Raw genomic sequence first — 20945 nt, 5'->3', positions numbered from 1 at the left:
ATTTAATCCCACCTGCAGCGTCCCCTTTGCCATGTAAGATAACATATTCACAGGTTCTGGAGATTAGGACATAGACATATTGCCCTGGGCGGGGGGTAGGGAGGCGCATTATTCTGTCTACCACAGGTGACTGCTATACTGCCAAAGCCAAGAGAATAAAAAGTTTGAAGAATGAATGTCTGGTTGATGAATTCAAAAACAAAAAAGATCTGGCTGAATTTTATGATCAGTGACCTTTGAGATAGCTTTTAGTAAAGTGGCAGGGCATTTCAGAATAAGTTATTAATATTTTTTTGTTTACTAATTTGTGATTATGACTGCATATATCTGATTCTCCCTAAAGGAGCTATTCTGTTTAGATTACCCAGAGTTTTCATAAGCTCAGGTTAAAGTAAAAATACCTAGGCTAGTATGGCAGCTCTACTCTATGCAGCCTTCAGGATCCAGCTTCCTTCCAACTCACTGCTCCACCATCCCCAGAATGGAGTCCTGGTCCTTGTGGTCCAGGCAGCATCCACATTCGAGGCAGCAGGACGGAGGGAAAAAAATGAATGCAATGTTAATATAAAGCAAGGGAAAAGAGAGATAAGTTATTATAAGAGATTATATGGGTCTAAACCAGAGTGTTGGATGTGTGAGGGCAGATCACTTGTATGTAGGGCCCAAACATGACAAAGACGATAAACACTTGTAGCAACTCAAGGAGTTGGGGGGATTGTGGTCCATTAACAGACATGAGAAGGGAGTGACAATCCTAGGTCTAGGGAAATGTTTGTTGTTTGTCTCTGCTATTGAGAGAAGATATGTATTCTCTTAAGGACTGACTGAGTTTCAAGATCCAGAGTGTTCTCCAGGTATAGGTGTCCATCAGGTTTTGGAAAAAAAGAAAGACTGTCTTTCATACAATACTGGAGAAAGTAACAATAGGTGATATAGGAAGAAATATTGAGATAGAGGAAATTTGAGGTAGCTCATTTCCAGCAGTCTTAATCTCACTCTAAGTTATGAGGCAGGCCTGTCTGCAGAGAGTGAGATAGATGGGTGGAGGCCCGAGTGTTTCAGGGCTTGGGAGCAAGGAGGTTTAGTAGGCCGTGGGAAGCGTGAGGACACAACAGGGCACTTATAGCTGATTGCACATGAAGCACTCACTTGAAAGGTGGTCTTACCTCTAAAGGAGCAGCTCCAGCGTGAGTCCTCCAAAGCAAGAGAAGGAAAGTCAGAGCAAAGGTGAGGCCCATGGAAGCACCAACAGAAGGGCATTCTGAAAGTGTGACCCAGGGTTTGTAGTTACTAGACTGAATCACCTATTTGGGGTATATCAGATAGTTACAGCCAGAAAGTATAGTCAACAACCAGAATAAAGCACCAGGCTATGTTGATATATGTTGGTACACTCATGTTTCTGATTTTATGCACTCAAATAATGTCAGAGTTAGCACATGTCAAATGATAAAGGAGTTTTTATGCCAAAAATGCAATGCTGGGTTAATGTTGAATGGGTTATGTCATACAGCATATAAAGAAATAGAATGGGGGGGGGTAATGTTTATCTCAGTAGATGCTAAAAAGGTATTGATAAAATTTCATACCCATTATTTACTTTTTAAAAAAGAAATTTTACAAACTAGCAAAACTTCTAGGAATTTGTTTGACAGAAATATTCACATGTACTCAAAGATACACGTGCAAGGATATTTAAACAGAAATAAAAGGCAAATGACTGGAAAGAAGTAGGCAACATTATGATCATTTGCAGACAGAAAATTCTTCTGTAAAAGTTAAGTAAACTACAAAATGATTATCTTTCCTACAAAATAACAAGTACTCAATTAAGGTATAACGTATAATAAGAAAATTTCCCCTTCACAGTAACCCCACGTGTTAGTGTGCAAGGGCTGCCACAACAAAATACCACAGATTGTGTGGCTTAAACAACAGAAATGTATTTCTCACGGTTCTAGAGGCTGGAAGTCCAAGATCAAGAGTCAGCAGGTTTGGTTTCTACTGAGGCCTCACTCCTTGGCATGCAGATGGCCATCTTCTCTCTGTGCCCTCACATGGTCTTTTGTCTGTGTGAACACATCCCTGGTGTCTCTTTGTATATCTTAACATCTTCTTTTTATGAGGACACCAGTCAGATTGTTTCAGGGCCCACCCTGACGACCTTATTTTAACATAATCATCTCTTTAACAGCCCTATCTCCAAATACAGTCACATTTTGAGGTACTGGGGGTTAGGACTTCAACATATGAATTGGCTTGGGGGGGGCAGCGAGGGACAGGGGACAATTCAGCCCATAACACCCCCAGAAAATATGCAATACCTAAATATAAATCCTAAGAGATAGATAAACAACCTAAAGGAAGGCGGCTATACCATAAAACTTTACTGAAAGACATAAAAGAGCCCTTGAATAAATGGAGAAACATACCATGTTCTCGGTGGGAAAGTCTCAGTATTATGAAGTGTCAATTTATTCCAAATTAAATTAATAGGTTTAACACAACTCTAACCAAAAGCCCAACAAAGTATTTTTCAAATCTCTCGCCCTTTCTTTTTCATTTCTTTTCCATTTTTGTTATATTATCTTCAATCATATATTCTTTATTTCTAATGGTCATGCCACTGTCATCTCAGACCCATCATCTTTCACCCTAAATCAACCTTCCCAACCACCCTATATCTAGCAAAGAGAAATCATCACCCTACCAGTCACGTAGGATAAAATCTCTGGTTTATCTTTGAAAATTCCCTCTTCTTATCCACCTGTAAACAATCAGTCCAGCACAGCCATTCTTGTTAAAGTTAAACCTGCCCCTTCAGTTACATTCCTATCTGCCCTCCTTACCTCATATTTGGATCTAACTCTGCACATCACCATCATCTAGATTAATTCTTTAAAAATACGATTCTTATCATTGTCTTCCAAGTTTACAAATATTTTATTCAAGAACTCGACTGAGTGACCTTGGACAAGTTGGTTAATCACTGTGCCTCAGTATATTCATCTGTAAAATGGGAATAACAGTATCTACCTCACAGGGTTGCTATGAAAATTAAGTGAGTTAATAATTTTAAAGCACTTAGAACAGTAAGAATTTTATATGTATTTGTTAAGTTAATAAATATCTTCCCCATTGTTTCACCTGGTACTTAAAGCACTCACTTTGAGAAAAACTCATTCCTGTGGGTTTGGGCATTGCACGCCCTTTTCAAATGATTATATTCAGAAATACTTGACAAATATTTTATCAACGAACACAGGTGTTCATTCCAGTAATATTTTTAATAGCAAAAGATTGAAGGCAACCTACATGTCTATTAGTAGAAAAAATAAGATTTAATAAAAGATGAGGTCATACTATGAAAAACTGTGGAGACAAAGGTAAATTTGTAGATAAAAGGCATATTTAACATGGAACTATGGCCATAACATATTGAGTGAAAAAAGCAAGCTGAAGAATAAGAAGTACAACATGCTTTAATGCACATTTGTTTCGGGAAGCAGAGAAGGATACACATGAAGCTGTAAGAAGAGGACAGAGGTCTCTGTTACGAAATGAGGCTCTATGACCATCCTACAATGAACAAGTGTTACTTCTGTAATTAGAGCTAAAGTAAAAACAAGGAATAATAAAGAGGAAAAAACTAAAATATGTTCAAAACTTCCTTATATCTTGCAAAACTCACTTATCAAAAGATCGTCAGTCCTTTTGCATTTGATATTCAGGTTTTTATCCAAATTGAGTGAAAATGCTGGTGAATTTGGCGTTGACCAGGAGTCAAAGGCTGGGATTTGCTTCAAAACCTCTACCCCACTAAAGATGCTTTAAACACCTTGAAGATAACCTCAAATGTTAGTCTTTATTTTTTTTACCTGAGAAATAGGCATCATCAAATATAGATGCTTTATCTTGAAAGTTGGCCAAAGATCATCAATGTAATTACCTGGGAAATTCCAATGGAGGGAAACACAAAACCTTCCATCTTAAGCATTGATTAAGGTTAAAGGAACAGCTACCCTTTTCAACAAACAAATCTCAGACTCTCTAAGGCAGAAAACCTGCACGTAGAAGACTCTAAATTTTCTCATCTTTTTGATACTCACTTCCACTACCAAAAGAAAACTCAGGGGGGCTGGCCCCCTGCTGGAGTGATTAAGTTCCTCCGCTCTGCTTTGGGGGCCCAGGGTTTCCGCAGTTCAAGCACGGACATGGCACTGCTCATCAGGCCATGCTGAGGGGGGATCCCACATAGCACAACCAGAAGGACGTACAACCAGAATATACAACTGCGTACTGGGGGGCTTTGGAGAGAAGAAGAAGAAAAGAAGATTGGCAACAGATGTTAGCTCAGTTGCCAGTCTTAAAAAAGAAGAGACTTAGGGAGTTGTAAATAAGTCAGGCATACTTGAAAAATCCTTTCTTCAGGAGTTCCTATATGCCTAGACTCAAAGGGTTTGAGGTTTGTAAATAAAGCGTGGCCCTCTATAAGGAGTGGCAAGTGTAAGCAAACTCAGAGAAATTCATTACATGGTGCATTTTAACTATCTAGGCACCTGCTTTGCCTAGAAAAACGGCTTGTTTTCATTTGTCATCACTAGGCCTCAGAAAGCTAGGCCTTAGCCACCACCTGGTGACGCTGATGACGCGCGATGTCTCACAGCAGCCTTAATTAGAAAGGCTCAGCCGGCTCCTTTAAGAAGCAGACTCACGTGGACGCTGTGTTGTATGCTCTCAGCTGGGTGGGGGGGTGTATCCTAAGCCTCCCCACATTGGCCGTCTTGGGAGAGGGAGGAGAGTTAGCCTCTTTCATTGGCTGTACGAGCCCGAGGTGTTGGGTCAGGGGCGGGGCGAGCGGCCGGGAGCTTACCCTGGGTCTGCGGCTTCTGGAAGGGGTGGGCCGCGACGCGAAAGGGAACGGGAGTGGGGGAGGGTGAGCCAGGAGAGGGGCGGGGCCCAGCTGAAGGGGGAGGGCGCCAGGGAGGGGGGCGGGGCCTAGAAATGAAGGGCGTTCGCAGCCAACCGAGAGAGCCGACTGTTCGAGGGGCGGAGCTACGCTCGATGATTGACGCTGAGGCCCTACCAGGGAGAGGCGGGGCCAAAGCCGGGGCCTGACTCAACCTGGAGACTCGGGTGACCGAGGGGCTTCATCCTAGCTGAGGAGCGAAGAGCCGCTGGCGGCCGCGGATCTCACAGCCGTTCGGGGTGAGTGCAGCGGGCGGGGGCTGGGCTCGGAACCCGCTGGGGACTGAGGAGCCCTCTGGGTCGGCGGCTTCGAAGCACTCGGGGATCGGCCTGGGGCTGGGGGCCCAGGAAGGAAGTGCCTCTTCCTTGCCGCGCTCCCCCGGGGTCCCAGCGCGGCGCCCCCGGCCCCTCTGGGCGGGCCCCGGCGCCGGGGCGGCTGGCGGACGAGCTGGCCTGTTTCCTCTTTGTGAGGCCCAGGCGCGGCGGCCGTCGTCGGCCCGCCCCCGCCGCACAGCCGGGGGACCGGCGACCGCAGCAACCGCGACCCCTCATTCGGCGCCCGCGCCTCCCGCCGCAGTCACCCACCGCGGCGGGACCCCAGGCGCCGTCTCGGAGGCCCTGCGTGTCGCGGCGAGGCCTCGGGCGCCCCCTCGGCGGGCAGTTTGGCCGGCGACCCCCCGCCTTGGCTGCCCCGCCCCCACGGGCCGCGTCCCCGCCGCAGTGTCGGGGGCGCGCCCGGGGTTCCGCGCCGCCGTGGTCGCCCCGGAGGCCTGGCCGCCTCGCCGCGACCTCGGCCCCCCCAAGTGAAGTCCGAACTCGACGCCGAGGTGTGGGGCCGTGATTACGCCACGGCGGGGCCCGTGCTCAAAAAGGGCCACATCTCCGGCCCACTGGCACTTGCCACGGGCGGGGGGCGGCGCTGGCTTTTGTTTTCTGCCCCGTAGGCCCCCTACCCTCCTGCTCTCCAGCTGACCCCTGGCCCGAAGGAGGGGGTCCCTGCCTCCCGGGCAGCGTCGGGCGTCCCGGGCCGGGGGCCGCCCGCTCAGCTGTTTCCGGCCCGTGTTTGTTGTGCGGGAGGAGGCCCCGCCGCGCCGCGCCCGGCCCCTCCCGATTGGCCCGAGGCGTCACGTGCCCGCAATCAGCTGGGGGCAGGCGGGGCGGGCGGGGCCTGGGCGGCTGCGGGCCCAGCGGACGGGGCGCGGGGGTCGTGCGGCCGCCCGCTGCCCCGCGGCGGGGCGCGTCCTTCCGCTCCTCGCTGCTGGGGAAGGAGGCGTGCTCTTGCCGCTCCTTTATTCTACGCTCCCGCGTGGATAGGTAGGACAATGAGGATTACGAACAGCGGGAATGGAAAACTGAACTGCTACAAAGACGTGTTTAATCCTGACGCCTGTTAATCCCCCCTTCCAGGGCGAGTCTGGGAAGGTGTACAGCTCATTTATTTTTAAACTTTTTCTGTTTACAGAGCCCGTTGGTAATCTGAGGATTTTTATTCTAGATCTCCTTGACAGATGGAAAACCTGAAGTAACCTCAGGCTAACCTTGTGATTTTGGAAAACTAAACTTGCTGGTGAATTAACTGGGGGTAACAGGCTCTTAGCTAACTTTGTACAGCCGCATTTGCAGTGTTTCAGCTGCATGCCAACAAAGATGAACCAGAATGCGTGAAGTGTTTCCAAGGTACATATTTGTGCCAGATGTGAAGTGTCGTGGTGGATTATTTTCCTAAAAGTTTATTGCATAATTGTACTGTGTTAGGTAAGAAGGAAATTACAAGAACTTAACGATCTTTTCTCTAGAAGGTTACCGTTTAGTGAAAAGTCATAGACAAGTGAAATTGAGTAACAATATAAAGTTAAATATTAGTAGGTTATGAAATGAGTGTTAGAAGAATTCAAAAATGGAGCCGTGAGAAATAAGAGTGAAGTAGGAAGCCTTCTGAAGTGGCCTGGTATTGATTAGACCTAGAAAATGGACAGGCTTTGGGTTGCCATTGGGCAGGCAGAAGCCTGGGAGGAAAACCAGAGGCCTGGATCATTTACAAATAGTGAGAAGTGGAGCTTGCGGAATTTGGCACGCAAAATATTTTCCACATATCCCATTATCTTTCTGGGTATGTAGTGGAACACCAGGTAAAATGAATGCTCCTCAGAAAGGACACCCTCACTCAGCTCAGTGCCGAATACAGGCCTCCTGGTTGGCTTTTTTTAGTTTGTCTCTAGCAACCATCTTATCTATAGGAGAGGGAGGTGATGAAACTTCCTCAAGTAAATTATTTAACTCTATAGGGGAACTAAGTAAATTGGATTTTAATAAATTTTCTCAAAAAGTAAAGTACATGCAGCGTCTTTTAAAATATCTGGATCATTGAGAACTTTTCCCTAGACTTATTTGCCTTTTGCTGTGCTTAAGTGGTGGGAGAGAGTAAAAGGTTTAGAAACAATAAGAAGGGAAAGAAAATAAGGCCAAAATTAAGTCTAAAAAGAAGAGATTGAACTAGCTACCACCCTCCAAAAAAACAGCCTTTGAGACATGAAGCTAGTCCTAAATATATTCATTAGATGTGAAGATAGTCGTAATTATATTCATGGCCAGAATATCATTTTAGGTTTTATAGTGCCTAAATGGCTATATAAATCAGTACTGTCAGTTTCTCTGGTAGTTCTTTGTGGTAATGTCAGAACTGAACCTGGGCTATGCCTTGAACTTGCTACTTGACACCAGAATCAGGAAACTAGTCAGTTAAATTGTACTTGGCTTCATCCAATTAGAGGCTTTTTTGAGTCATGGTATTGCATCACAACAAATGAGAGACCTTGAATTTGTCTTACCAGAAGTTGTTTTGGGGAGACTACCAACTCAGATTGTTTTAGCTGACTCACAGAGTTATCTGACTGGTCGCCTTATCTAGTAATTGCTAAACCATAAGTATTATAGAAATATAGTAAACTTGAAAAACGTTTAAGAACAACAAAGGCATTATTTGAGGGGCAAGAACAAAAATATAAAAGTTACTGGCAAATGAAGACCTGATTCCACAACCAGAACATCATTTGACACACCAGTAACTGGTCAGGTCTTGCAAGGGAATTCATAAGAGGAAAGAACAGCTTTCTTGTGTTACCGAGAAACCTTGGCTTAGTGAAAATTTTGTACAAAAACTGGAAAATTGGCTTTTAGGGATCAAACTTAGTTTATTATTTTCCTTTGTAGGTTTTCAGTAGAATTTAATCACAAATCAGTATGAAAATAGTTGATGAAATTACAATAGCACTAAATGTTAATTATAGTAATCAACCCAGCGCTGTTAAAAGTTCTTTGAGTTTTGTTCCTTTGTTTTGGAAAGGGCAGATACTGAAAACCAGATATACAGGCATGCTTCTGCATGTTTCCATTTTAGTAGGACCATTGCAATATACACCCTCCTCTGCAAGGGTAGACTGCTTTAACCCTTTCTGCACAGTCAGTTCCCTGCAGAACAGGGAACCCACCATCCACCACCTTCTGGTGTGGTGGAAAAGCCCCTCTCACCTGTCCAAGGATAGATAGAGTTCTGGTGGCCTGTGTGTTCTGTGGTCTATGGAGATGCCCTGAGGAAATAGTTCCTTTTCAAAGGGAAAGTCTGTCTGTGAACTGGGTGTTTTCCCATCAGAGGGTCCATAGAGATGCAAAGCAATACCTACTATTCTTCTCCCTGGTATTTTTAGGGCTGGGAAGTGTGACGCCTCCTTTGGGCAAATTCTGCTTGCCAGGGTTGAATCTTAACTGGATTATTAATTATAGGGAGTGCAAGTACCTATTTTAAAACCTAGAACTGTGACACTAAGAATTTGAGATGCTTTAGAAGGTTTCTAACCTTCCTCTTGTAATTTCTGTCACGTGGTCACTTAGCTTTGCAGTAATTAACAGGAGGTGAAGCCAACAATTAATTATTGTTTATTTCATACCCTTTCTGAGCCTAGCTTTCTTCACCTGTAATAGGAGGGGGAAGTTGTGGTGGGGAATGTTGAAGAAGGTAATCTAATTTTACTAGATTTACCTTTATTTAGCATTTACTGTGTGCTGGGCACTGTTCTCAGAATGTATTATCTCGATTTAATTCTCTCAACTCAGAGGTGGATACTGCTATTCCCATTTTACAGATGGAGAAGTGGAGGATACCTTCCCCAAAGTTTACACAGCTTTTAAGGGGCAGAGCTAAGAGTTGAATCCAGGCAGTCTGGCTGTGTACTGAGTTCAAGTATCTGGGCTACATTGTTTAAATCCTGGGGGTCAGGAGAGAAGGAGGCAGCGGCTGGGTATATATTATCTGTTTTTATGATCTTTTCATTGTTGATCTTCAGCATGCTGAACTGATTACAGAAAGTTAAAGATTTTAACTAGAAAATCCATGGAGAAAAGGAGAATGGGATTAAATTGATCTTGTCCTGTACTCCTATTGATCCTTAAACATGAACACTGACCAAGTTTACTTTTTCTCTGAGAAAACTGTCTACTTTCTAAATGAAAAGCTCTTTCACTGTCTGAACAAGTTTTAAGCAGGGGTTGTCACACTTTCTGTCAAGGGCCAGATAGTGAATATTGTGAACTTTGCAAGCCACAAAGTTTCAGTCGGAACTACTCAAACTCTGCCATTGTAGTGAGAGAGCAGCCTAGTATAAACAAATGGGCGTGGCTGTGTCCCAGTAAAACATTATTTATGGACACTGAAATTTGTATTTCATGTAATTTTCATGTGTCACAAAATATTCTCTTCTTGATGTTTTTTTCCTACCACTGATAAGTGTAAAAACCATTTTTAGCTTGTGGGCCATACCAAGAACACGTGGTGAGCTGAATTTTGCCCATAGGCCTTAGTTTTCGGACCCCTGCTTTTAAGGACAATATTTAGCAATGAGTCAGACTATTGAACAGGATACCATATTTAATTTATAAGTGTATGTATATATACACACACATATATATGTATGTAAGTCAGTCTACATATACATACACACCAGTGCCAGCAATGAATAAGTGGAATTTGAAATTAAAAACACAATACCATCTACATTAGCATCCAAAAAAATGGAATAATTAGGTATAAATCTAACAAAATGTGTACAAGATATTTATAAGGAAGAGTACAAAACTCATGAATGAAGTCAAGTAAGTGGAGAGAGATAACATGTTCATGGGTAAGAAGACTCAGTGTCAAGACATCAGTTCTCCCACAACTAGAAGGACCTGCAACTAAGATATACAACTGTGTACGGGGGCGGGTTGGGGAGATAAAAGAAGAAAAAAAAGACATCAGTTCTTCCCACCTTGATCTGTAGACTCAGTGCAATCACAATCCCAGCAGGTTACTTTGTGAATATCTACAAGCTGATTAAAATCTGTAGAAAGGCAAAAGACCCAGAATACCCAACACAGTAGTATTGAAGGAAAAGAATAATGTCAGAAGACTGACACTACCTGACTTTAAGACTTACTATAAAGCTACAGTAATCAAGACAGTATGGTACTGGCAAAAGAATAGACAGATCAATGAAACAGGATAGAGAGCCCAGAAATAGACCTACATCAATAAAGACAACTGATCTTTGACAGAGGAGCAAAGGCAATACAGTGAAGCAAAGATAGTCTTTTCAGTAAATGGTGCTAGTACAACTGGACATCTATGCAAAAAAATGAACCTAAACATAGACCTTACACCCCATTTGCAAAAATTAACTCAAATCACATACCTTAATGTAAAATGCAAAACTATAAAACTAGAAGATACGTAGGAGGAAAACTAGATGACCTTGGGTATGGCAGTCACTTTAAATACAACACCAAAGACATGATCCATGAAAGAAATAATTGATAAGGTGACTTCATTAAAATTAAAAACTTCTCTCTGAAAGACAACATCAAGAGAATGAGAAGGCAAACCACAGGCTGGGAGGAAATATCTGCAAAAGACGTACCTGATAAAGGACTGTTATCCAAAATATACAAAGAACTCTTAAAAATCAATGATAGGAAAACAACCTGATTAAAAAATGGGCCAAAAACCTTAAAACACCTCACAAAAGAAGATATACTGATGGCAAATAGCATATGAAAAGATGCTCCACCTCATATGTTATCAGGGAAATGCAAATTAAAACAACAATTAGATACCACTACACACCTATTTGAATAGCCAAAATCCAGAACACTGACACCACCAAATGCTGACAAGAATGTAGAGCAACAGAAACTCTCATTCATTGTTGATGGGAATGCAAAATGGTATGGCCACTTTGGAAGATAGTGTGGTGGTTTTTTATAAAACTAAGCATATCATATGATCGAGCAATTGCAGTCCTTGGTATTTACCCCAAAGGAGTTGAAAACTTGAGTCCACTAAAAAACCTGCACATGGATGTTTGTAGCAGCTTTATTCATGGTTGCCAAAACTTGGAGGCAACCACAGTAGGTGAATGGATAAATGAACTGGTACATCCAGACAATTGAATAATATTCAACACTAAAAAGAAATGAGCTATCAAGCCATTAAAAAGCATGGAGGAACCTTAAATGCATATCACTGAGTGAAAGAAGCCAATCTGAAAAAGCTACATACTATATGATTTCAACTACATGATGTTCTGAAAAAGGCAAAACTATGGAGAGCAAAGAAGATTGGGGTTCCCAGGGGTTGGTAGAGGGGAGGGATGAACAGACGGGGCACAAAGGATTTTTAGGACAGTGAAAATACTCTGTAATAATATAATGATATGTGTTGTTATACCTTTGTCCAAACCCATAGAATGTCCGACACTGAGAGTGCACCCTAATGTGAACTGTGGACTTTAGGTGATGATGATGTATCAGTGTAGTTTTGTCACTTGTAACAAATGGTGGGGGATGTTGATAATGAGGGAGGCTATGCATGTGTGGGAGCAGGGGATATCTGGGAAATCTCTAACTTATTTTGTTGTGCACCTAAAACTGCTCTAAAAAACCCTCAATTTAGAAAAATATCTTTTTTAGAAAGTTGTTTTATTGACCTGGACTCAAACTAGGAAATTATATGGTCCATAATGTCTAATTTTTAAAATACATTCCTGGAAACTTTGTTTTTCATGGATTTCTGAAAGAGAAAAACTTTTTTTCTCTTACAGATTCTGTAAATCCTGTAAATGTTTTGAAAATTCTGTAGAAAAGAATGAGGTCCTAAGAGTGTGATTGCTTCACCAAAGTCTCCTATTAAAATAGAAATTGAAAATTCTAGGTAGCTAAATGTGCTGTTTCTTGAAGGGGGTAGGAATTGAAAACAATTACTGAAGTAAGAGGGACATAACATCTAAATGAGTTTCACTTACGTTTTCAACCTGGCCCTCACTGTTTCCAGTAATTTCAGATAAACTGATAAATAAGCTCCTAGTTCAACAACCAAGTTTGGTACTTTTCTTATTTCAACCTTTTAAGGATTTTAATAACCTGGAACTAAGAAAAGCTAGTACCAAAAAGGCCTTAATTATAAAATTATCTAGGGAATGGTACTTACAAAAATTAAGATTATTCAGTTACTGCTTTTTGCTTGAAATGTTGAAAAGGAAGAAAGTGTCTTAAAGCTTTAGCTATGATGAGTTTGGCCCTAGTTATGGTTATAAACTTGAACTTCAACACTATCAGATACTAAAGCACACATTTTATTACTTAGGGACACAGTAAGATGCCCCCAGAATCAACACAGAGGATATTAGTCATCTTTGAAAGCAGCTCATTCTTAGGGTGTTTTAGAAATATGTGAGATTTGGGAGCCTTCTAAGTCCCGAGCAAGGTGATTAGCATATCTGGGAAATATTTTGGATGTGAAGACAATCAGAAAGTGGATCAGTGTTTGCCTGTGGCTGGGATGGGAGGAGAGCATGACTGCAGAAGGGGTTGTGGGAGGTGGTGGAAATCTTCTGAAGCTGGTTTGTGGTGATGGTAGCACAACTTAGTAAATTTACAAAAAATCATTCAGTTGTACTCTGACAGTGGCTAAATTTTATGGTATGTAAATTATTCCTTTAAAAAAATTTTCTTTTTTTTAAAGAATCAGCTATACTCTATCCTGTCAGGAAAAAAGTTTCAAAGTTTGTAGAGGGGTGGTCTGTGTGAGCTCTTTGAATGGGATGGCTGGAGTACATGCCTTTGACCTTATTTTTGTAGCACTGTCTGGCACAGATGGAGTAGTACCTGTGAATTTATGTTGCATTTAGTAATAATAGACACTCCCTGACCACAAGAGGTTTATCTAGAAGTGATGAGAATTTGAATTAAGACGTTAATGAGGGGGAGGGAGGAAAGACCTCCAAAAGTGATTTAGAAGGTATTATTGATTTTGCATTTTCTTTAAGAAGTTGCCAGGGTTTCTCGTTTAGGAGAGTGTGTGATTGGAATTGCCACCAACCAAGATAGGGAATATAGGAGGATCAGCACAGAGGCGGGAAGGATACATGATAAATCTGAGGGAGAAAGACTCTGAATCTGGAGCCGTCTGGTCATTAGAGAGTGAGTGGAGTGAAAAGAACTGGAGCAAGATTTAGTTCAGATCCCAGCTTGGCTGGTTTCAGAAAGTCACACAATCTTTATTTCTTCCTCTAAAAATACTTACTGTAGAAATTGTCAAGATTAAATGTGCTAAGTAAAGTACCAAGTATGGTATCCTATACAGTGTAGACACTAAATAATTATTAGATCTAAGGCAGAGTTCAGTATATCATCCAGATCCAGAGAAGCCTGATTCACATGTTCTGTCTTAGCATTTTAATGACCTTCCCCCTTCAAATAGAATGCCACTGTGTTATTTATGTCAGCCTCTTGAGAGTTTGGATAGTGTCAGTATTAGGTTGCGTTTCTAGCCCCTACAACGCCCAGGCTTAACACATGGAACCTAATGACCCTGCAGAAGTTTTTCTGCTTCCTAAAGACCTTTGACAGCAAGTGATGTTTTGCTTGCTTTTGCTAGATTCCCTGGCATTCTAGCTTATCTCTTGTGGCAAATAAGAACTACATTTTACAGTTTTATATACATTTATAGTACTCTATAAATGGTAACCACAACTAGGAATAGTGGTTCTGCACAGATATTTTTGGTCCTGGTAATGAATCATAATTGAATCCAGTAAAAATACTTGAGTAAAAGACTAAAAATAGACTGAACTTGAAGCAGGGAAGAGAAAGCGTGTTAAATCTATTTACCCATTTAGGAATAAAGAGCTTGCTTGTATCCAGTAGCAAATGGTCACAGCTGTATTGTAATTTTGAACCAAAGATAGAATGATGTAGGCAGAAAGTATAGGGAGAGTTCATTTTGAAGTTCAGTACATTTTCCATGATAACATTGTATCTGCCACGGTCAATTCAAAACATCCAGTTACTCCAACGTTATGATTGGAATAAATTACAGTATGAATATTTTTTTTCAAGTTTGAAGGAAAATTGGCTTTAAAATAACGAGTCCCAGAATCCCAATCTAGAGGCTAAATGACTGCACAAATACTAGTTTGTAGAGAAATATAGAATCCGAGGACTATGTTTTAAGAGGTGAGACTGTTGATTCCTTTCTGTAAATGACCAGTATTAGGAGAGATGACCAGAATCAACTCACAGGGTTGTTGAATGTTTTATTTATTTTGAGAGTGGTAAACTCAGATGTCTTACAGGTAAAGTAATTATGTGCAGCAGAGTAGACAGAGCAGATGGCACGGCCTTCCGGGGGAAGTTGCAGCCACCACTCAGCTCTAGTCAGTTGTTGCCGTAGGAGAACACATGCCTCCTGTTGCCAGATCCCCGTTGTTAAAAAAGCCCAACATACAGGCTCTTTAATGAAATCTCTCAAATTTTAAGTGGCGGCTTAACTTTTTTATTAAGGATGAAAAAGTGTGTGGGACAAATAAAACATCTCCACCTATGTTTTGCGAGGGAAGGGTCATTTGTTTTGTTCACGCTGTGTCCCTGCACTACCAAATGAGAGCATCTGGAAAAAGTAATGCTCTCTTAAAGACTGAGTAGGCTGTGAGTCTTACCTTTTGTTGTTATTTTGCAGAAATGTAATCAGAAAGCTAAATATCATTTCTTAAGTCTTTTTTTTACCTATGGTTTATTCATTGACAGTCTTGTTAATGCACTGGTTTTCCTTTTACTAGCTACAAATTTGTAATTATGTTCACTTGTGTTTATACATATAAATATTATATATTATAAATATATTGTATTTATATACAAGTAAATATATATAATTCAGTTGTGATTATATTCATTTGTTTTCATTCCTTATTAAACTTCCATATCATATTGTTTAATGGGAATCATTGTGATCTTCATGACAATGACATTTCGACTGCCTAATGTCTGAAGAATTTCACAGATGTAAGAAGGAATAGAATTTTCTTTTTAATTTGTTACGGAATTCCCCCAATTTAAGATGGCGATGAATTCTTATTACAGACATAGATTCTAGGGGTTTTTTTCATAGTAGCAGCTCTGTCAGCTCTGCATGCCGTTTTAAAGACATGTAATATTAAATTTTTAAAACATAGCTGCTGATAACTATACCCAGGAGTAAATTCTTTTTTAACTGAAAGCTATAGTATATTCTTGACTCCATATAGATATTTAAAAATATTGTTTTTTAGGGAATTAATTGCTGTGAATTTAAGGAGTTACATATATTAACTCTCCCAACTTTTGAAATATTGAAGTGTGATTATGCTTGTTTCAAAAGTTGGATTCAAAGCTTTTTTCCCCAAATGTTTCAGCACTTCTGTGATTTATTGAATCAGTACGATTTCTTAAATATAAGTTATGTAATAATGGCTCATGTTTCCCTTCTCTGTTCTTGTTTTCCTAACCTTATGCCAGGCCTAGACCGTCTTGTGTGTCCTCTTCTTAGAGGAGGCAGTGTACGGTAATGGAAGGATTTTGGCCTAGAGTTGGGTGAACTGCATTCCAGTCATGATTTTCTGTACTTGAAAACAGTTAATAACCTTGGATAATCTATGAAATGGGGGTGATAACCTCACACAGTTGCCATGATGATTTTGAAATAAGTAAAGCGCCACAGACTCAAACTTACTAATGTTGGTGCCATCACCTGTACACAGTTGTAGATGCACCTGATGACCAGAGACCTGCTCACCCATGCTCTCAAACCAGACTACCCTCTTCTAGTTTTCTGATTGCCCCTTTTTCTACTCTTATCTGCTCATCCCACTCATGCCCCACAAGCCTTCTCTCACATTATACGTACTCAGAATGTGTACTTAACACTTAGGCTAGACCTTTTTTCTCACCTTTTTGCATGTACTTTTCATCATTCACTTTCTGATATTCCACTTTCTTCCTATTTTTTTCATAGCAATCAAAAGAGAGGTGATAACATTCCTTGGCCTTGCCTAAGCATGTTTACTTCCTTGGCTCACTGCTTCTAAAATATTCTTAGCTTGGGTATGCCTGTTTATTTGTTCAGTGTGTGAATTTGGATCCTTTTGTTCAGAGTCAGCTGTTTCACATATTGAGTACTACAAAGTAGAGATCACATATATAGAAAAGGTTCTCTGTGACCCCTACCAAATAGTAACACATTTTTTTAAATCATAATGCATTTCTTCTCCTTTTCCCTTTGCTCCTAGGTTTTTAGAACTTCAACTGTAAAAATGGGCAGAATTTTCCTTGATCACATCGGTGGTACCCGTCTGTTTTCTTGTGCAAACTGTGATACGATCCTGACCAACCGCTCAGAACTCATCTCCACTCGGTTCACAGGCGCCACTGGCAGAGCATTTCTTTTTAACAAGGTTGGTGGGATAACCAGTTTCATTTCCTAAGTGGGTTTAGTAGATATATTTGACAGCAGTATCAGAATACTCCTCAGAGCTTAGAAATAACAGGAAGAGTTAGAATGAGAGCTGTAGTCTATAGAAATGATTGCTCACTAGCTTGTCTTTGATGGGACCTCAGGAAGGCAATACTAGAATGTGATTTTTAACCTTGGAAGTTTAAAGACTTATAATGAGAAGGGTCATCTCCATTGCTTCAGAAAACATTCTGTGTAAGAATTTGGTAGTGACTTCACAGACTTTGGAAGAAGGGGCTGAGACACTGATTTATCCTTATAGGAAGGTAGCTGTATTAAACTTGACATACACATAACTTGACATAGCTTGACAATGCAGATGAATAAAGATCATCTAACCAACTTCCCTTGCTCTAATTTCTGCTCACCAATCATCCTCCTAATTATGATTTGGATTGTCACATAAGGTTGCCGGCAGGAAGAACGTTTTCCTGATTTATAAATGTGTGTCTTGTCTGCCTGCTTCTATAGTTTCCGGCTTGCTTTGAAATTGGTTGATGTGATTATGCCTCCTGGAGTCTAATGTGTACTGACAAAGTTGAATTTCTGAATCTTTTAGGCAAAGGAACAGAACTAGTCCAAGGTCCTGCTCTTAGAAGGCCAACGAAACTTCCCCTGTGGACACCCCTCTGTTTATTTAGAAACAAGTTTTTCTCTCAGGGAATTGATATATACCCCTTGATCTCTATTTAGGTATAGAGCAGGGGTTAGCACACTACGGCAGACCAACTGCCTTGTTTTGTAAATAAAAGTTAATGCAGTACAGCCATGCTCATTCATTATGCATTGTGTATGGCTGCTTTTGCGATAGCAAGCTAAATAGTTAGAACAAAGACTGTATAGGGGGCTGGACCGTGGCCGAGTGGTTAAGTTCACACTCTGTTTTGGTGGACCAGGCTTCACCAGTTTGGATTCAGGGCACGGACCTACACACCACTCATCAGGCCATGCTGTGGTGGCATCCCACATAGAAGAACTAGAATGACCTATAAGTAGGATATGCAACTATGTACTGGGGCTTTGGGGAGGGAAAAAAAAAGGAAGATTAGTTAACAGCTGTTAACTCAGGGCCAATCTTCCTCAACAAAAAGGAAAAAAATGACCATATAGCCCTCAAAGCCAGAAATATTTCCTATCTGGCCCTTTACAGAAAAGTAAATTGTAGAAGATTATTGGGTATTCTGAATCATTGGAAATTCTTGATAGATTGTTTGAACCCACTTGACAACTATATATTACAATGTGTGGTCTGTAGTAGGCTTAGTCTCTCCCAGCCTATGTATAAAATGTATTTTCAGAAACAGATTTGGCAGACTTTTTATGAGATTACCTGGTCTAGTTTTTTATGGAAAACTTGGTCCAGGTTCTTTTACGTTGGTAGCCTTATTTGCACTTATCACTTAATGATGAATAACAGTTAGACCCAATCCTACGTTTTTTTGACTCCAGGTCAAGGACTCTCCACTACAACCCAGAAACATAACTAGTATGTATGAACAGTGTGGCTTGGACTAGTACGATAACTCATGATTGTGTTAGATGTCCAATGTGGTGCAATTTCCAGATGTTTACCTCTCCCAGCAGCTTCTAAAAATAGCTCTTGGGTAGGATATTGTGGATTTGACTGAAGTAACTACTGCTTTTTGCTTTTCTGAAGTTGCTGTTATTGCACCAGCCAAAAATTGTGTATTTTTTTGACAAATAACTTACATGCCTTTGCAATTTTGTATTCACACGTTCCTTAGGTGGTTAACCTGCAGTACAGTGAAGTTCAAGACCGGGTCATGCTCACTGGCCGCCACATGGTTCGAGATGTGAGCTGCAAAAACTGCAATAGCAAACTGGGATGGATCTATGAGTTTGCCACTGAAGACAGCCAGCGTTATAAGGAAGGCCGTGTGATCCTGGAACGTGCTCTAGTTCGAGAGAGTGAGGGCTTTGAGGAGCATGTACCATCTGATAACTCTTGAAGAAAAAGAGAGAACTCCATCTTTTCCCAGGTCTCCTTCACTGAAAACAAAAATCTACTTACATACACTGTCACCTTAGCATCAGAGTCGGATTCATGAACTGAGGAACAAGAGGTTGTGAGAATCTAAGATGGAACCTTTCTTTCTTTCTTTCTTTTTTTAAAATTTTCTATTTTCCATCCAACAGCAGTGTGTAGAAAGAATATTATGCAGATGCCGATAATTTTTTTTCCCTATGTTTACATCTTGAGGCAGAATAGTCTGTCTGCGGCTACATGGTGGGCTATGTGAGGAAAAAAATCTGGGCTATTAGAGTGAAAAAGTGTGTTTTCTGTAAATTTTGAAAGGAAAATGTGTCAAGAGCATGGTTTTTAAACTTATTTGAGCTTCATTTTAAGACTTTTTTTAAAAACCCAATTATTTCATTTGATTTGTTAGCTTCAGAGAAGAGATCCGAATTTGTGACCAGCGCTAAAGGTTCAGTGTTAGTATGGCTTGTGCTGGCCATTGTGCCATATTCTTGTTGGAGATGAACCGTAGCACCAGAGCCCATTCTTCCTTGTCAGTCTTGACCCAAAGATGTCAGCATTCCTAGTTATTTGTCACCACATAATTGGTGTTGATTGGAAACTTCCTGAAGTGGGGCAGAACTGCTTGGTTGTCTTTTCCATGTAACTTAAGCATAGTAATATAAATAAAGTAATAGTTGGATGTTTTTGGTCCTGTGTTGCTTTTAAAAACACCTTTAAAAAGAGCAGGGTATTTGACAAGTAATTTTCATAGTAGTGTTTCTTTTCATCTCTTAAGCTAAATTGACTGTGTATAAGGTATTACTTTGTTTAAATTAAAGCATACTGTTTAAACGCACAATATTGCATTTAGAAAACAGTTGAACAGAACATCAATGTGCATTCATGCAGAAAGCATTTCATCTGCATCTCTTTTAAAAGAAGGGGGAAAATGCAGCAACCTAACTAAAAACACTGCTTCATGAAGTGTTTCTGCCTCCTCAATTTTGCATTGATTTTGACAAGTCTGTAGAGCCTAATAGTTTCATCAAAGGATTAGATCTCTTAGCATTATTTTCTCAGATCTTCCCTCAGAAGTTCAGCTGTCGAAATAGAAACTGTACTTTCCACTTGAAGGGATCAAATTTGACTCAGGGTGTTATTTTAGCCCCAAATTTACAACATTATGAAGTGTTAAAATGTAAATGTTTCTTTATCCAAACTATTTCTAGATATTCTAGTATTTGCTTCTGGTGGAAAAGTGACATTTAAAATTGGCTAATTATTTAAATGAGTGAATGGATGTTTGAGTGCTCAATTTCTAGGTCTTTGTCTAGAAAGGAAATTTGCTTCAATTAACAAAATCTGTCTCTGATATTAGAGGTAACTCCTGAGTACAGTTAAGATTGTTTCTCTTATTTGCCTTTGGGCTCTTGGTTAGAGGCATAGGTCTCTGATTAAGTAGGTGTATATTACTGCATTTGAGATAAGTGGACACAAATTCTTCTCTATCCTTCTTTTACCATGGACTAAATCTTCAAGCATTAAGAAACAGCCTTCATTCCCATTCATTTCCATACTTGCCTTTGATTATATGCAGATTCCTAGTAGCATGCCTACCTACAGCACTATGTGCATTTGCTGTCACAATAAAGTATATTTTGTCTTGCATTGGTGCAATACTGCTACTTATTTTCCACTGATCCTTGTCTAGTGATCATCTTGTCTTAATTTTTATCTATGAACATATGTTATACCTTTGAGTAGCTGTAGCTTTCTTCACTTGTCAGTAATAAGGTGACAGTCTGGCTTAGTTAACTCTACCTAATTTTACACCTGGAGATAACTGAATTTGCCAATATTAACTTCTCTGAGATTCTTTTGCCTTAGACACTGACAACTATAGTATATATGAACAAATAAAGTACAATTGTGTTGCTTAACTACAGGTACATTCTGAGAAGTGCATCATTAGGCAATTTCATCCTTGTGTGAACATCACAGTGTATTTACACAGACCTGCTCCGTATAGCCTACGACACACCTAGGCTATATGGCACTAATCTTATGGGGCCACCGTTGTATATGTGGTCTGTTGTTGACTGAAACGTTGTTATGCAGTGAGCGACTAAATGTCACATC

At 40.6% G+C, this 20945-nt stretch overlaps 1 protein-coding gene and 1 long non-coding RNA gene across 4 annotated transcripts; one reads left to right on the top strand and one right to left on the bottom strand.

Moving 5' to 3' along the window:
• Positions 1–397: 397 nt before the first annotated feature.
• LOC106847220 (uncharacterized) lies at positions 398–4917 on the bottom strand. Its single transcript, XR_006528961.2, has 3 exons — positions 4874–4917; positions 1167–1261; positions 398–495 (listed from the first exon to the last, which is right to left on the bottom strand). It is a non-coding gene; the product is annotated as an uncharacterized lncRNA (long non-coding RNA).
• YPEL5 (yippee like 5) lies at positions 4906–20474 on the top strand. Of its 3 annotated transcripts, XM_070512352.1 has the most exons (4): positions 6169–6282; positions 6464–6645; positions 16602–16766; positions 18571–20474. In XM_070512352.1, the coding sequence occupies exons 3-4, from the start codon at positions 16626–16628 to the stop codon at positions 18793–18795; spliced, it is 366 nt and encodes a 121-aa protein (XP_070368453.1). In that variant the 5' UTR covers positions 6169–6282; positions 6464–6645; positions 16602–16625; the 3' UTR covers positions 18796–20474. The 3 variants fall into 3 exon arrangements, with proteins under 3 accessions (XP_044628127.1, XP_014721930.1, XP_070368453.1); XM_044772192.2 differs by lacking the exons at positions 6169–6282; positions 6464–6645 and adding an exon at positions 4906–5208; XM_014866444.3 differs by lacking the exon at positions 6464–6645 and having other exon boundaries at positions 6131–6282.
• Positions 20475–20945: the final 471 nt, after the last annotated feature.

Source organism: Equus asinus, chromosome 6 (assembly GCF_041296235.1).
Source record: "Equus asinus isolate D_3611 breed Donkey chromosome 6, EquAss-T2T_v2, whole genome shotgun sequence".
In the NCBI taxonomy this organism is placed as follows: domain Eukaryota; kingdom Metazoa; phylum Chordata; class Mammalia; order Perissodactyla; family Equidae; genus Equus; species Equus asinus.
This window is presented reverse-complemented; position numbering and strand designations above follow the sequence as displayed.

Coding starts and splice junctions, on each gene's coding strand:
- YPEL5 (XM_044772192.2), top strand. CDS start 16,626: ATGGGCAGAATTTTCCTTGATCACATCGGTGGTACCCGTCTGTTTTCT. Junction 16,767..18,570: donor GAGCATTTCTTTTTAACAAG/GTTGGTGGGATA, acceptor CACGTTCCTTAG/GTGGTTAACCTGCAGTACAG.